This window comes from Salvia hispanica, chromosome 3 (genome assembly GCF_023119035.1).
Source record: "Salvia hispanica cultivar TCC Black 2014 chromosome 3, UniMelb_Shisp_WGS_1.0, whole genome shotgun sequence".
NCBI lineage: Eukaryota > Viridiplantae > Streptophyta > Magnoliopsida > Lamiales > Lamiaceae > Salvia > Salvia hispanica.
Window position 1 is genome coordinate 3,110,903 of NC_062967.1, and position 17,443 is coordinate 3,128,345.

Genomic DNA, 17,443 nt, shown 5'->3' on the forward strand with positions numbered 1-17,443 from the left:
AATAATAGATATGGGGATAATCCTAGAATACGTCGTATCAACCCCCACGGTTAAAATTCACCTTGCCCTCAAGGTGGAACACGACACACCAAATAACGTATCTTCCTGGGTCAAACACACAAATCTGCCTCTGCCCCTTCTTTTTCAATATTTCCAACGGATGAAAGATTGTATTCTCCTTTATAACCAATTCTCCAGTTGAAAAATGGCTCTTCCTATCACTTCCTTTTTCTCTCTCATCTTCCAGTTGGGGTATAACTGTCTCAAGCTCTTGCTTCAGGCTTTTCACTTTCACCGTCTTCATGTTAGATGGTCGCTGATTAATTCTTGCAACATCACCATCATTTGGATTTGCTTCATCATTAGAACTTACGTCCTCAAACTTGTGAAATTCCTCCTTATCTATTCTATTGCCGATAGAAGAATTCACACCCTTTGATATCTCCATTGTTATTGGACGACTAGTATCGGGGTCGCCCGACTGAGAGATCAAAGCTGGTGGGAGTGGGTCATCGTCTAACAATTCACTCTCATCACCATTGATACAGGGGCTGCACGGAGGAGCTGGTGGGGGAAGATTCAAGGTCTCGGCAGCAGCTGCAGCGGGAAGCGGGGCGGCTGTGCGGCAAAGGCTCCTCGCAGCGTGTGGATCGCCCGGCGATTGTCCGTATGGATCGCCTAAGAGACGTTCATTTGCATCCATCCGTGACACCAATTGCTCGACATCTGCGGTCAAGCGCTCAAGCTGTGAAACCAAGGCAGCCAACGATAGGTTCGGTTCCAACTCCTGCGTCACCGGATCACGTGGCATGCCGAGAGGCTCCGTATGGCCGATATCATTGGTCGTTGAATGATCTTGCCAAACTGGGGGATCGAGAGGTTGCCAATATAACGACAATGGTTGGTAGTAGTCGATGGTCGGTAGGTTGTACTGATAGGGCTGCGTCCATGGGTAGTGTGGAGTAGTTGTCATCGGTGCACCAGAATAGTGCGACTGATTATATGCGGGGTCTGGATCCGGTTGCGGTTGTGCTGGAGGTCGAAGTACTTCAACGAACCGATCTGTGTTGTCAAGCCGAGTCTCCAGATTTGAGACAGCCGCCATATCTGGATAGGAGTACCCAAATTGCACGTCTTGTCTCTGGGGGTACCAACACGATGTGGGGCTCGGCATGGGCAGCGGCAAGGGGAACTGTCTGTCAAATTGGCGATGGTGATAGTCGGCGTAGTTGTAGGAATTCATGGATGAAGGATGAAGATGATTGAAGGTGGTAAATAGAGACAGAGAGGTTGAGGACTGGATGAAAGCACCAGTTGATACGAGGGGACTCGTATCGAGGGATAACTGCGAGAGTTCGCGATGAAGATATTGGTTTGTTCGCGGGGAAATTCCCGTCGAGCAGCCAATTATCGTTCTAGGGTTTTTTATAAGAAAACTTGCAAGAAAGATAAAGAACAATAAAAGATAAAGAAACGATAAAAAATAAACTGAATTGATATTTCTTGAATGATTGAGAAGAATACAAAGTCTCTCCTATAAATAGGACTACCCTGACATAGAGAACAAGAAAATAGAGATCCTAATAATATATGAAAAGATATGGAAATCAATAACTAAATAAATAATAGATATGGGGATAATCCTAAAATATGCTCGTATCAGGTGTGCACTGGAGACTTCTAAAACGTGACAAATAAATAAATAATATGGCTAATTTGTACTAATACAAACTAGTATCTCCACCATGCATGATGTATTTGAGAGCGATATCAATTGAGTCAGTCCATTTGATTTCAAAATAGGTTTATTAGGATTGTGGAGTAATCGGATTGAAATTTTATTGGAAAATAAATTTTCAATTCTAACCTGAATATTCAGATTTCGAGTGTTTAACTCGAATCTGAGTTTTATCCAGGTTAATGTACTGTATGGTTACAACAATTGCCATTTATACATATGAGATACGAGTGAACAACATTTAAGTTTAAGTTATAATGACTCGTAAGATCAATCTATCACCAAAAATAGATGAAATTTTCAATTATTTGCTAAAGATACATTGATAATCAAGAGTCTGATTATTTTTGTGACATGGCTCCACCCATCAGAGTAGAAATAAAATCTTGAATATTTTTATCTGAACTTCCCCCTTCATCAACAGCTCCCTTTGCCAATTCCTTCCATTTCCTTGCATTCTCTCTCATCTCTCCAGCTCTCTCTCCCTCCATCACATGCTTCACACAACTAACCAACTCCTCATGCCCAACAACACCTTCTTCATTGGGGCAAGCCTTTACTCCCACTTTCCAAACATCCATCACAAACTTTGCGTTCATAGCCTGATCACTCCACCACGGGACCCCCACCATCGGGACCCCGAGGCTAAGTGCTTCCAGAGTCGAGTTCCACCCACAGTGCGTTACAAAGCAGCCAATGGCGTCATGAGCAAGTACCTCAAGCTGCGAGCACCATGACACGATTAGCCCCTTACCCGAGGCTTCGTCTGAGAAATTTTCCGGGAGCTTCGACACCTCTGAGGATCGGACCACCCATAGGAAGTGTTTTCCGGTTAGCTTAAGGGCCGTTGCCAATTCCTCCATTTCATGCTTTTCCAATTTGGCCATGCTACCAAAGGAGACATAGATAACCGATTTTGGTGATCTTTGTTGTAGCCATTTCATGCAAGTGTCATCTGGCTTGAACATACTAAGACCATAATTTGTGTCATCTTGCAATCTTTTGTCTAGGTAAATAGAAGGTATGGCTGGTCCAATTGTTTTGACTGATATGGACTTTTTCATCCAATCATTTGCCTGAAATAGGACTCCAAATACATAAGTTACCTTAATATATATACTACTATCTGTTCACTACAAATAATTTTAACAGTGGAAGATAAATTTGACGAAAACTAATTTTTGCAAAGAAAAAAACATTTGATGAATTAACTATTGATCAATACACATACCAACTCCTCGTCCAGGTCATAAAGACATAAACCCGGCCATGAGTAGCAGAAATATGGATACAGGTAGCAATATTAATGAACACCAACTACTCTTCCAGGCCATAAATTAAGACATAAACCCATGAGAAGCAATATATGGTATAGAACTTTAGAAGTAGCAATCGCATTAAATATGGAGTTGTCCAAATTGCCACGTTTTTTTTGTTACAATTATTTGTGTTCTCTTTCTTTTCCATGGTTGGGCGTGAGGGGAATTAGCAATTCAGGGTCAAATTAATACTCCCTCCGTCCTATAACATGAGTCACTCTTATTATGAACACGAATTTTAAGAAATGTAAAGAATAGTAGATCGGAAAAGTTAGTGGAATATAAACCCACTTTTTTATATTGATTATAATTATAATAAAATTTGAGTGAAGGGAGTTAGACCATCTTCAATGGTACACTAAAACCTAAAATGGGATAAGTATTTAGCTCCAATAGTACTAAAAAACCAATCCTATTTTTGGTTTTTGAGAAAAAAATACCTATCTTTAGGTTTACACTAAACCAATACCTAAAAGTTTTTCAAATTTTGTGAGTAAAAAAAAACATAATATAGAGAATATTCTTTTAAGTTTGAGTTTGTGTAAATGGTTGGAGTAAAATCAATATTTAGTGTGAGATTTACACTAAAATGAGTTTGAGTTTAGTGGAATGTTGGAGATGCTCTTAGTGGAATGTGAGACTTATTTACCATTTATGGTAAAAATGAAGTGTGACTTTTATTGTTGAACGGACCAAAATGGCAAAGTGTGACTCTTATTGTGGGACGGAGAGAGTACTACTTTGCAATAAAAAATTGTGATATTGGACTCCAAAATTATGAACTATGGCGAAATTATGATAATTTTCATAAAATTAAAAATTATCTAAAATATCACAAACTTTACATTCTATTTGTTATTTTCCCACGATGAATACATGCCTTTTTAAATCCTACTACTTAACACTACTAAATCAATGTAGCTTTCTACGTGATTTTTTATTCTACTAGCAACTAGCTAGCCACAAACATAAAAAATGTTCTAAATTATCATAAATGTTTCATGGTTGCCCGCTTAGAATAAGTTTTCGCTTAAAATTTCTTATTTGGGTTGAATTGAGAAATAAAAATACAGAATGTAAGTGTGAAATTTTAAACCAAATTTAAAATTTATGGAAAATATCAAAATTTGGCCAAAATTCTTGGTGTTAGTGACTAATATCCTAAAAAATTTCATTAATCTCAACTGTATGTACTCGATAAGAGAATGGAGTATAAAATACTAATGCCAACTAATTAAGAAATACTTCAGGAAATAAATAAAGGTTTGACATTACGAATATCACTTGTGATTATTAAAGAACAAATTGCCAAATAAATAACGAACACATTTTTTTCTGAAAGTTAAATTACGAAAAAGATTTTGTGACTAATCACCAATCCCGTTCGCACGGTGCGGACAGCCCAGTAGAAGATTAGCCACATTAATTAGTGGTATGAGATGTTGAATTTTCTAATGGCAGAAATCTTAAAAATAAAATAGAGGCCCCAAAATAGTCCTAACTCTTCATCACATGTGACTTACAAAACAAAACCAAATAAATGTCATGTATATATCGTTTTTTTTATGTAAAATGAAAGTTTAATTTAGCCCAATGAAACTCGGCAATAAGTCAGTAACAACTAAACATGATAACTTATCCTAAAAGACTAGCCACGTACCTCTTCTTCGAGCTCGTAAACTGAGTTAACGAACATGAAATGGGAATCCTCCACACCTTCAAACTGACCCACCAGCAGCTCCAATGCGCCCGGATACTTCTCCGGATCAACAACAAACGACGGCAAATCCGAGATCGCCAACGGCGGCAGCCCGGGAAGCACGGTCTCCCTCTCCGTAACCGGAACTTTGAGCAACCCTTTGAACACATTGTAGTAGATCACATTCACAGAGCTCGCCTGCGTGAAGAAGGCCGCACCAGACAGGCCCTTACTCTTCGCCACGGCTAAGCCCCACGGCATGAAGGCGTCGCAGACGACGCAGTCCACGGGCCGGCCCCCTTCTCGAAGCTTCTCGATGAGACGGGACGTTGACTCCGGACCGGCCTTTTTGAAGCTGAGTAGATGCTCCCGAGGGTCGACGTCGGCTCTGGCGGTGGGGGAGTCGTAGCCGTCGGAGATCGTCTCGACGACGATGTTGTTGCCGGCGGCGGAAGAGGTGAGGGCGCCTTGTGGTACGGCGAAGGTGATTGTGATGCCTTTGTGGGCTAAGCGTTTGGAGAATTCGATCATGGGGTTTATGTGGCCTTGGCCTGGGTACGGCAGGATTAGGCAGTGTGGTTTGTGTTCTGTTTTTGGATCCATTTCTTTCGGTTTGGATTTATGTGGTGTGTTTAGGATGCTTTGAGGTTTGATCATGTGAGTACGAGGTAAGGTTATATATAGAACATTGGAACATTTAGGCAAGTTGTAATGGATAAGAGGTCATGAATTCTATGAGTGGTTGTAAAAAATTGTTCGGATGACGGTGGAATAAAGATTAATACTTCTTCCGTTCCTCATAATTCGTCACTGTTTGATCCGGCAAGGGTTTTAAAAAATGTAGTGGGTTAAAAAAGTTGGTGACATGTGGATCCTACTTTTATATATTAATTTTATAATAAATATGAGTATGGATGAGTCAGTGGAATGTAGAGTTCACTACCAAAAATGGTAAAAGTAAAAGGTGACAAATTTTTAGGGACGGAAAAAAAAGGAAATGTGTGACAAATTTTCAGGGAATGAGGGAGTACTACTTATTTATTTTAGTCCTATGTTTCTGTTTGAAGGGATGATAAAGTAAGAGAAAGAATAAAGTAGAGAAATGAGGAGAGAGTAAGTAGGAGTAATAAAGATAATACCCTTTCTATGCCATTAGGAGTTCCATTTGAGTTCGGCACGAGTTTTAATGAAATATAAAGTAAAGTGAGTGAGAAAAGTTAGTGGAATTTGAGATCCATTTTTATATCTCCCTCCGTCCCTCCGTCCTGCAGTAGGAGTCGTATTTGGTTATGACACGGATTTTAAGAAATGTAAAGAAAAGTAAGATTGAATAATGTAGTGAAAATATGAGTCTCACTTATTATATTAGTTTTATAATAAAATGTGAAGTGTGTCAAAATTTGGGGGACAGATTGAAATAGCAAACTGTGTCAAAAATTTTGAGGAAGGAGGAAGTACGTATTCATTTTCATAAGAATTATCTTTCTCTATTGTAAAATATGTCAATAACCCTTGATGCATGTCAAGGTGGTGAGCGGAAGGATCGACATTATCAGGGACCTCATCTGGAACAAGTCTGGCCAGCCTGTGAAAGCGGCCTTCAAGGAAGATGCTGCAATGAACCCGGCCGTAAAAGCCAACCTACAGGCTACATGCCGCCAAACTGGGGAGTGCGGCCTTCAGGCTGCCGGCCGTCGAGAGCGACGTCAGGATAGCCGCCACCTACCTGGAGCTCGCTGACGCCGTCAACATCATATGGGCCACCATGGACGGAGATCGTCTCGACGGCGATATTGTTGCCGGCGGTGGATGAGGTGAGGACGCCTTGTGGTACGGCGAAGGTGATTGTGATGCCTTTGTGGGCTAAGCGTTTGGAGAATTGGATCATAGGGTTTATGTGGCCTTGGAGTGGATATGGCAGGATTAGGCAGTGTGGTTTCTGTTGTTTTTTCTCCATTTCTTTGGGTTTAGATTTGGTGGTGGTGTAGCCGTGTAGGTTGGTTTGAGGTGTGATCATGTATACTTGGTAAACTTATGTATAGAACATTGGTGAGCAGTTTTTTTTACTTATCATAAATAACTCATCTATCTTGGAGTTATATTAACAAAAATGATCTATAAAATTATATGTTTTCTCCTCATATTTTGTTTTATTTTTGTTTTGACAAAGTTACGGTAAGAAGGCTAAGACCATCTCCAAAGGTACACTAAAACCTAAAATAGGATAGGTATTTAGCTTCAATAGTACTAAAAAACCAATTCCATTTTTTGTTTTTGAGAAAAAATTTACCTATCTTTAGGTTTACACTAAACCAAAACCTAATTTTTTAAAAAAAAATTTGTGAGTAAAAAGAGCATAATATAGAGAATATTCTTTTAAGTTTGAGTTTAGTGTAAATGGTTAGAGTAAAATCATATTTGATGTAATATTTACACTGAAATGAGTTTGAGTTTAGTGTAAATGGTTGGAGATGCTCTAAGAGGTGAAATCTGAGTGGTTGTAGTCAAGGGAGGAGCCATAAATTTAATACTTCAGCATGTGCAAAAATAGTTTGAGAGTAAATCTGCCGTTGCTTGTAATTATTTTTGGATCAAAGTGACCTAAAGATTAGTAGTTCAAACTAGTAGCAACGTAGGAGATACGGCACAAAACGTCTAAGTAATGTTAGGATAGTGCGTCCGTTTCTAAATTTAGTTTTTGTTACCGTATCTCATTAAAATGAAAACATCTACTAATGGTTAAAATCAAATTTCATTTCGTTAAAGTATTGAGCTATTTTGACCATAATCGTGTCCTAGTGGGAATTTCCCTATCTTGTCCTGTCAATATGTGGACCATGGCGAGGAAATAATAGAGTGATCGGGTACATAAGAAGTTATGATATAGAAAGAGACATATATAGGCTATATTGCATATTTGAGCAAAGTCCAAAATGATTAGGTCTTTAGATGACAATTCGAACACTACATTTGCCGGTGTTAAGATTTCACAAATTTCCTCTGTTGATTACAAAATAGGTATTTGCCGTCTTATATATACTTTATTTTGGTACGTATGGACTTAGGTAGTCAAATTACACATTATTTTGAATGTGGATTAATCGGATTGAAACATAATTGGATTCTAATTTTCAATTCTTACACGAACATTCGAATTTTGGGTGTTTAAGCCGGATCTGAGTTTATCCTAGTTTTATAATGTACTATCTGGTTACAACAATTCCCATTTATTACATATATAATGAGATACAAGTTCATATCAATCTTTCACCAAAATACACGAAATTTTCAACTAATTACTAAAGATACACTGATAATCAAGAATCCGATTATTTTTGTGATTGTGTACCCATCATAATAGAAACAAATTCTTGAATATTTCTATCAGAACTCCCCCCTTCATCAACAGCTCCCTTTGCCAACTCCTTCCATTTCATTGCATTCTCTCTAATCTCTTCCGCTCTCTCCCCCTCCATCACATGCTTCACACAACTAACCAACTCCTCATGCTCAACAACACCTTCTTCATTAGGACAAGCCTTTACTCCCACTTTCCAAACATCCATCACAAATTTTGCATTCGTAGCCTGATCACTCCACCAGGGGACCCCCACCATCGGAACCCCGAGGCTCAGTGCCTCCAGAGTCGAGTTCCACCCACAGTGTGTGACAAAACATCCTATGGCATCATGAGCAAGTACCTCTAGCTGCGAGCACCATGACACGATTAGCCCCTTACCTGAGGCTTCGTCCACGAAATTTTCCGGGAGCTTCGACACCTCCGAGGATCGGACCACCCATAGGAAGTGTTTTCCGGTTAGCTTAAGGGCCGTTGCCAATTCCTCCATTTCATGCTTTTCCAATTTGGCAATACTACCGAAGGAGACGTAGATAACTGATTTAGGTGATCTTTGTTGTAGCCATCTCATGCAAATGTCATCTGGTTTGAACAAACTAAGACCATAACTTTTGTCATGTGGTACTCTTTTGTCTAGGTAGATAGAAGGTATGGCTGGTCCAATTGTTTTAACTGCCATTGATTTTTTCATCCACTCATTTGCCTGAAACAAAGATTCCAAGTACATAAGTTACTTTAAAATTTGTGATTTACAATATATCATCGTGTTTTATATATACATTTAAAAATGGAAATTTTTTTACTTTAAAGGGAAAGGAACTAAAATTAACCCCCTTTTATTTAATATAAAAGAGTGGTCCGGATTTTTAATTTGGGAAAAAATCTTTAGATTAATTAATTAGGGAAAAAGAAAGGAATATTTTAAAGGATATTTTTTTTCAATAAATATTTTTTTTAAAAATTTTTAAATTTTTTTTTAATTTTTTTTTTTTAAATTTTTTAATTTTTTTTTAAAATTTTTTTAAAAAAATTTTTTTTTTTATAAAAAATAAAAAAAATTAAATATTTTTTTTAAAATTTATCAAAAATAAATAAATAAAAATTTAAAAAAAAATTTAAAAAATTTAAAAAAAATTAATTTTTTTTTAAAAAATAAATAAATAAAATTAATAAAATTACAATTATGCCCCCGTGTTGACATAAACTACTTGACATTTTACAAATATTCTGGATGAGTGACTGAAATTGCATCCCAATTCTCAATTAGGTTCATAAATCTCAATCTAACAAGACGATCTATATATGGTATATATATATATATAGAACAGAGTTTCCAAAATCCAGATTAGTGAAAAAATCTGAGCCATATTAAATTAGAAAGAGAGACTCTCTAGCTCTGCTGCATCTTTCCTATTCAAATTTCAATTGCGACTTAAGAGAATTAAATCAAAACTTCAATTAACCTCTATTTAATAGTAGTAATCAATTAATACAAATAATTTAACCACAAGTTGCGGTCGCACCGTGCGGACGGCCCTGTAGCTAGAAGGTTAGCCTCATTAGTATGAGATGTTGAATCTTCGAATTATGGCAATCTTAAAATTTTGCTTTATCTCAAACCTAATTATACCATATTTAGGGATGATAATTAACAGATATCCCAAATTATTCCAATTCTATACCACATGTGACGTTGAAAACAAAATCAACCAAGCAAAAATAAAAATCTAACAAGTATATTCCGTTTTCTTCCAAATCCAATCCAACTCAGATGACTTATTCCAAAAGACTAGCCACATACCTCTTTGTCAAGCTCGTAAATCGAGTTAACGAACACGAAATCAGAATCCTCCACACCATCAAACTGACCCATCACCAGCTCCAACAATCCCGGATGCTTCTCCTGATCAACAACAAACGACGGCAGATCCGAGATCGCCAACGGCGGCAGCCCGGGAAGCACGATCTCCCTCTCCGTAACCGGAACTTTGAGCAAGCCTTTAAACACGTTGTAGTAGACAACATTGACAGAGCTCGGCTGCGTGAAGAAGGCCGCACCAAACAGGCCTTTGCTCTTCGCCACGGCCAGCCCCCACGGCAGGAAGGCGTCGTAGACGACGCAGTCCACGGCCCGGCCCGGGCCTTCTCGAAGCTTCTCGATGAGGCGGGACGTTGACTCCGTCCCTTCCCTTTTGAGGGTGGCTAGATACTCCCGAGGGTCGGCGTCGGCTCTGGCGGCGGCGGAGGTGTAGCCGTCGGAGATGGACTCGACGGCGATGGAGGCGGAGATGTCGGCGGCGGCGGAGGAGAGGATGTCTTGTGGTGCGGCGAAGGTGATTGTGATGCCTTTGTAGGCTAAGCGTTTGGAGAATTGGATCAGGGGGTTTATGTGGCCTTGGCTTGGGTATGGCAGGATTAGGCAGTGTGGTTTGTCTTCTGTTTTTTGTTCCATTTCTTTGGGTTTGGATTTGGGATGGTTGGGTGTGTGATCATGTGTACTAGGTAAGGTTATATATAGAACATTGGAAGATTTAGGCAAGATATGGATAAGAGGTGAATTCTCTATGAGTGGTTGTAAAAATGTTTGGAAAGAGGTGACATAAAGATTAGTTCTTCTTCGGTGTCACTACAAGTGAACAGATTTATTTTGGGCATAAGTTATGGCTAAAAGGTGAACTACGATGACAATTATCGAGTTAAATGGATAAATCAAATAAAGTAAAAGAGAGAATAAAATAAAGAATTGAAAAAAAGAAAAAGTAATTAAGAGAAATAATAAAGTAAAAGAAAAAAAATAGAAGTAAGTATGTTTTTTTTTTTCTAAAAATGAGAATTAATCACTTATAATGAAACATAAAATATGTAAATATTGCTTGGATAGGCGTCCTTTACAAAATTTGTTTTTCGTTACAGTCTGTAGTCCTATTAAAATGATACAACTACGTACGATTATGAAAATTTATTTTTTGAATTCTTTTTCCCATTTTGTTAAAGTATTGAAAAAATTCGACCAGGTAATAGTGTCTCAGTACCAAAGTCGTGTCTCATTTGGAAACTTCACTATTTTGTCCTATGATCCTATCAAAATGTGGATCCTACAAGGGAAATTGCAACACATGGAGACACGTGAATCCCAAATTAATGTGTTTTTCATTAATCATGACAGTGGATCCTACAAGCGAATTATTGAATGAGTTGTTGTAAAAATATTAATTTGGATGGATGTGAAATACCTTCCTTGGCTTGCTACAAGTGAGTGATTTATTTTGGTAAACTATGATGACATTGGAGATAAAATAAAATAAAATAAAAAATAAAAAATAAATGAAAAAAAGTAAGTATAAGAAATAATAAAACATGAAAAATAATAAAGTAAGAGAAAATTAATATTCCTTTTGTCCTATTATAAGTGATAGATTTCTTTTGGACACAAGAATTAAGAAAATGATATATATTGAGTTAAAGTGGAGAGAGTAAAGTATGAGAGATAAAAAGTAAGAAAAATAAAGAGAGAATAAAGTAAGAGAGAGAATAAATTAAGATATGGTTGAAGTTTTGTTTTTGGCTAAAAAATGAAATTGATCAATTGTGGTGGAATAGTGTCTGTTGGGATAACTCAAAATAACAAATTGATAACTTGTGGTGGGATGGGAGGAGTATTTTTTTTTTATGAAAATGAAAAATTAATTAAAAATAGTGAAACACAAAATCTAAATATTGCTTTGATATGCGTCCGTTTGTAAATTTGTTTTTGGTTACAGTCTACCAGCATCTTAAAATCATCTTAAAATGAAAACAACTACGATTGATCAAAATTGTTTTTTTTTCATTTTGTTATAAGTGTCTCAAAGACAAAAATGTTGTGTCTCATTGGGAACTTCCCTATACTGTCGTCAACATGTGGATCCTACAAGAAAATATTAGCGCAAAGTTGGGCAAATTAAAGTCCAAATTAGATTAGGTTTTAGGATGACAATTCGAACACTACATTGCTGGTGTCAGCTTTCACAATTTTCCTACACTGGTTGCAAAATAGGTGTTTGTGACATTATCTTTTTGTACTCCCTCTGTCACACGAAAAATGTCACATTCTCCTTTTTAGTTTGTCCAACAAAAGTTGTCACATTTCCCTTTTTGAAAAATGTTCTCTCTCACATGAATATAAAAATTATATTTTCTCTCTCCATTTAACACACAAAACAAAATCTTATAAAATCTCGTACCGTCCCACAAGTGTGACGACGGAGGGAGTAGTAATTTTCTATTGCTTGCAAATTCGCTATTTGCCTCCTCTTCTGGTCATATGACTTAGGTAGTCAATTTATTTAAGGTTTGGATTTTCATTTGGTATTCCTAAATGTTTGAATGGGAGCCCGGGGAGCATTAGGATGCAACCATAGTTAGAGTGACAATGTACCACCAACCTCGTGCGGCCACGTGGCACGCTACCCAGCAATATTAGGGGTGTATCCAGCAATATCATATTAAGCGTTTTAGATGGAATTCTGAGCATTTTTTTAATTGAATGTAGCATATTATGGGGAATATTAGTTTTATTTATGGTTTAGTTTTAGGAAATGGATGAGAACGAATAAATATGCATACAATGTTAAACATCATTCACATGTGTGAATTGTGATTATCTGTGTAGAAACATGAACTTAAGCTTACGCTGGTTTGGAGCTTTATCTGTAGAGTCTGTTAAATTCAATTCTTGTTTTCGTTAACAGAAGAGTTTCGGTAGATATAGGATAAACGCATATTTGTGCACTTTTATGCGTGGATGAAATTTGATATTCACATAAAGTGGTTGGTGAATGGCTTTTTTGTTCCCTTTATTTTTTGGAACTGCCTCTTTAACATTTTAGGTTTTATATACGCAGTTCATTCAGTTAAGTGTTGAGATGTTCTTCTGTCTGTGGTGTCACTATGTCAGTCTTCTGGAAAATACTATTCAATTTTTTAAAATTTAGTTTTCATACTTTTTAAAAACTGAATTGTCATCTAAAACCTTGTAGTTTATACATAGTTGATAGGGTGCTGCCTTTATTACTAATGGTGGTTTAATATGCTCAGAGTAAGAATAATGTTTGACCTATGGTGTATAAAACAACCATTTTAAATGTTTAACTTCGTAGGTCAACAACGGAAATGTTAGGAAATATTAGTATTTCTATTAATTGTGGACTATTCACAAAAAAAGTTCAATTATTAATAGTTAATACTCCATCATTTCCAATTATTTGCTAAAGATACATTGATAATCAAGAATCTGATTATTTTTTTGACATGGCTCCTCCCATCGTATTAGAAACAAATTCTTGAATATTTCTATCTGAACTCCCCCCTTCATCAATAGCTCCCTTTGCCAATTCCTTCCATTTCCTTGCATTCTCTCTTATCTCTTCCGCTCCCTCTCCCTCCATCACACAATTTACACAACGAACCAATTCCTCATGCCCAACAACACCTCCATCATTGGGATAAGCCCTCACTCCCATCTTCCAAACATCCATAACAAACTTCGCATTCGTAGCCTGATCACTCCACCACGGGACCCCCACCATCGGGACCCCGAGGCTCAGCGCCTCCAGAGTCGAGTTCCACCCACAGTGTGTCACAAAGCATCCTATGGCTTCATGAGCAAGTACCTCAAGCTGCGAGCACCATGACACGATTAGCCCCTTACCCGAGGCTTCGTCCGCGAAATTTTCCGGGAGCTTCGACACCTCCGAGGATCGGACCACCCATAGGAAGTGTTTGCCGGTTAGCTTAAGAGCCGTTGCCAATTCCTCCATTTCATGCTTTTCCAATTTGGCAATACTACCAAAGGAGACGTATATAACTGATTTAGGTGATCTTTGTTGTAGCCATCTCATGTAAATGTCATCTGATTTGAACAAACTAAGACCATAACTTTTGTCGTGTGGTATTCTTTTGTCTAGATAGATAGAAGGTATGGCTGGTCCAATTGTTTTTACTGACATTGATTTTTTCATCCACTCATTTGCCTGAAACAAGATTCCAAGTAAATAAGTTAGTACTCCACTTCAATAATTGTTACATATCGTATCAAAACTCAATATATCATCATAGAAAAGAGATTCTGAAATCCTGCTCTATGCCACGTATGAGTTGATACGTTCCAAGCTGTATTTCTATTTTGATATGTTAATTAGCTACCAGATCAGTGAAAATTTCTGAGGTGAATGAGGAATACTAATTTAGCACATAAATAAAGGCTCACGAAGGTACCACTTAACAGAATTAAATCAAAACTTCAATTAATCTCTATTTAAGTAATCAATTAATGCGGACGACCACCCTGTAGAAAATTAGCCACATTAACATGAGGTGTTGAATCTGCTAACTATGGCAATCTTTAAATTTTGCTTTATCTCAAACCTAATTATATCATATTTAAGGATGATCATAATTAATAGATGTCCCAAATTAGTCCAATTCTATACAACATGTGACTTAGAAAACAAAACCTACCAAGCAAAAAAAATCTCATAATCATATTCCGTTTTCTTTCAAATCCAATCCAACTGGACGACTTATTCTAAAAGACTAGCCACGTACCTCTTCCTCGAGCTCGTAGACCGAGTTAACGAACACGAAATCAGAATCCTCCACACCTTCAAACTGACCCACCAGCAGCTCCAACGCGCCCGGATACTTCTCCGGATCAACAATAAACGACGGCAAATCTGAGACCGCCAACGGCGGCAGCCCGGGAAGCACGATCTCCCTCTCCGAAACCGGAACTTTGAGCAACCCTTTAAACACATTGTAGTAGATCACATTCACAGAGCTCGTCTGCGTGAAGAAGACCGCACCAAACAGGCCCTTACTCTTCGCCACGGCCAGCCCCCACGGCATGAAGGCGTCGTAGACGACGCAGTCCACGGGCTGGCCCCCTTCTCGAAGCTTCTCGATGAGTCGGGTAGTTGACTCCGTCCCGGCCGTTTTGAAGCTGAGTAGATGCTCCCGAGGGTCGGCGTCGACTCTGGCGGCGGTGGAGTCGTAGCCGTCGGAGATGGTCTCGACGGCGATATTGTTGCCGGCGGCGGAAGAGGTGAGGACGCCTTGCGGTACGGCGAAGGTGATTGTGATGCCTTTGTGGGCTAAGCGTTTGGAGAATTGGATCATGGGGTTTATGTGGCCTTGGCTTGGGTATGGAAGGATTAGGCAGTGTGGTTTGTGTTCTGTTTTTGGATCCATTTCTTTCGGTTTGGATTTATGTGGTGTGTTTAGGATGCTTTGAGGTTTGATCATGTGAGTACGAGGTAAGGTTATATATAGGACATTGGAAGATTTAGGCAAGTTATGGATAAGAGGTGAATTCTATGAGTGGTGGCAAAGAAAAGACTAATTTATTTTAGTCCTGAGTTTCAATTAGAAAAGATGATATAAGTAAGAGAAAGAATCAAGTAGGGAAATGAGAAGAGAGTAATTAGGAGTAATAAAGGTAGTACTACTCTCTCTTTTATTGGTAGTTTCATTTGAGTTCGACACGAGTTTTAATAAAATGTAAAGTAAAGTGAGGGAGAACAGGTGGTGGAATGTGAGATCCATTTTTGTTTCTCCTCCGTCCGCAATAGAAGTTCTATTTGATTATGACACGAGTTTTAAGAAATGTAAAGAAAAGTAAGATTGAATAAGTCAGTGAAATACTGAGTTTCACTTATTATATTAGTTTAATAATAAAATGTGAGTGGTAAGTTGGTGAAATGTGGGGCCTAGTTACCATTTATACTAAAAGTGAAATCTGATTCTTATTGTGAGACGAACCGAAATGGAAAAATAAAACTCTTATTGTGGAATGGATGGAGTATTAGTTTAATAATATAATCTAAGTGAAATGGGTTAATAGAAGTAAAGTCTACCTACCATTTATAGTAAAATTGAACCATCTTATGACGGACGAACTAAAATAATACTATAAATCAAGAATTCTAATGGCATCCGGAGGGAATATGTTGTTTTTTTCCTAAAAATGGTAATCAATCACTAAACCCTAAATATCTAGGATATGCGTCCATTTGTAAATTTGTTTTTGGTTACAGTCTAAAATCTACTCCATTAAAATGAAAACAACTACGGTTATCAAAATCGATTTTTTTCATATCGTTAAGTATTGAGATATTTTGCCCTTAATAGTGTCTCAAGACAAAAAATTGCCTCAGTTGGGAACTTTACTATATTGTCCTGTGGATCCTACAAGGATATGATAGAATGATTTGGACAAGAAATAAAAAGTAGTGACAGAAGAAGAGATAAACTATAAGCTAATTTGCAAATTTAGGCAAAGTCCAAATTTGATTACGTTTTAGATGACAATTCTAACACTACATTGTCAGTGCCAGCTTTCACAATTTTCCTTTACTTGGTTGCAAAATAGGTATTTGTCACGTTATATTTGTAATTTTGTATATTGATTGCGAATTCGCTATTTGCCACCTCTTTTGGTTCATATGGACTTAGGTAATCAGCATATTTAAGGTTTGAATTCCTATACGATGTTCCAAAATGTTTGAATAAGATCTCACTCCTATTTAGGTGTATTTATATCCTTCAAAATCATTGCAGTAAGGGCCCAATGAGGTAAGCCCATTGAACTGTTTTCCTGAGTAAGCCCAATGGGGTAAGCCCAATTACTAGTACTACTTCATTAGTAAAATTTATTCCTTCTTAAATTAATTCAGTATTGTTTATTTATTTTTTATTTTTTTATGTATTTAGTGTAATTTTAATATATTTATAATTTATAATCAGGTAAAAACCATTTCCATCCCTACCATTACTCAAAATGTTCCTCCACACCTTATTCAATTATGAAATTATGTAATAATATACGTGGAGAGTGATCAATGGCTAACTAATTAGCAATCATAAACTAAGATTAAATTTTAGCTATGAGATTAGAAGATCTAATGGTTGAAATAATGCCACATGAATTATATTTTTAATTAAGAAAAATTAATAAATAAAATTATAGGGTATTAATGTCGATCCCCTCTCATTAAAATTATCTTAAAACTTTAAATGTACGTAACTCTCTCAATTTAAATTATTTTTTTGCAAAAAGTATATCAAATTAAAGATAATTTTATAAGGATTCCAACAAGATCTCAATTGCATATTTTCCGACAACGTTCGGATGATGAAATTTGATATTTTTTATTTTAGTTTTCGTAAATGTTGATAACCAGATTTTTATCAACAAATACATCAAAAATCTCAATAAAACCATGTAAAAATCTCAATAAAACCATGTAAAAATCTCAATAAATATGTGTTGATATTTTCTTGTACTAGTGTTG

General features: G+C 37.0%; 3 protein-coding genes across 3 annotated transcripts; all 3 read right to left on the reverse strand.

Annotated features, from left to right (window-relative positions):
- Positions 1-1,978: 1,978 nt before the first annotated feature.
- On the reverse strand, positions 1,979-5,392 carry LOC125212773 (mogroside IE synthase-like). Its single transcript, XM_048113026.1, has 2 exons — positions 4,718-5,392; positions 1,979-2,814 (listed from the first exon to the last, which is right to left on the reverse strand). Exons 1-2 carry the CDS (start codon positions 5,357-5,359, stop codon positions 2,080-2,082), a joined length of 1,377 nt encoding a protein of 458 aa, XP_047968983.1. The 5' UTR covers positions 5,360-5,392; the 3' UTR covers positions 1,979-2,079.
- Positions 5,393-7,967: 2,575 nt separating this feature from the next.
- LOC125211765 (mogroside IE synthase-like) lies at positions 7,968-10,679 on the reverse strand. Its single transcript, XM_048111684.1, has 2 exons — positions 9,916-10,679; positions 7,968-8,817 (listed from the first exon to the last, which is right to left on the reverse strand). Exons 1-2 carry the CDS (start codon positions 10,564-10,566, stop codon positions 8,086-8,088), a joined length of 1,383 nt encoding a protein of 460 aa, XP_047967641.1. The 5' UTR covers positions 10,567-10,679; the 3' UTR covers positions 7,968-8,085.
- Positions 10,680-13,325: 2,646 nt separating this feature from the next.
- LOC125215631 (mogroside IE synthase-like) lies at positions 13,326-15,414 on the reverse strand. Its single transcript, XM_048117103.1, has 2 exons — positions 14,700-15,414; positions 13,326-14,125 (listed from the first exon to the last, which is right to left on the reverse strand). The coding sequence occupies exons 1-2, from the start codon at positions 15,393-15,395 to the stop codon at positions 13,391-13,393; spliced, it is 1,431 nt and encodes a 476-aa protein (XP_047973060.1). The 5' UTR covers positions 15,396-15,414; the 3' UTR covers positions 13,326-13,390.
- Between the last annotated feature and the right edge of the window lie 2,029 nt (positions 15,415-17,443).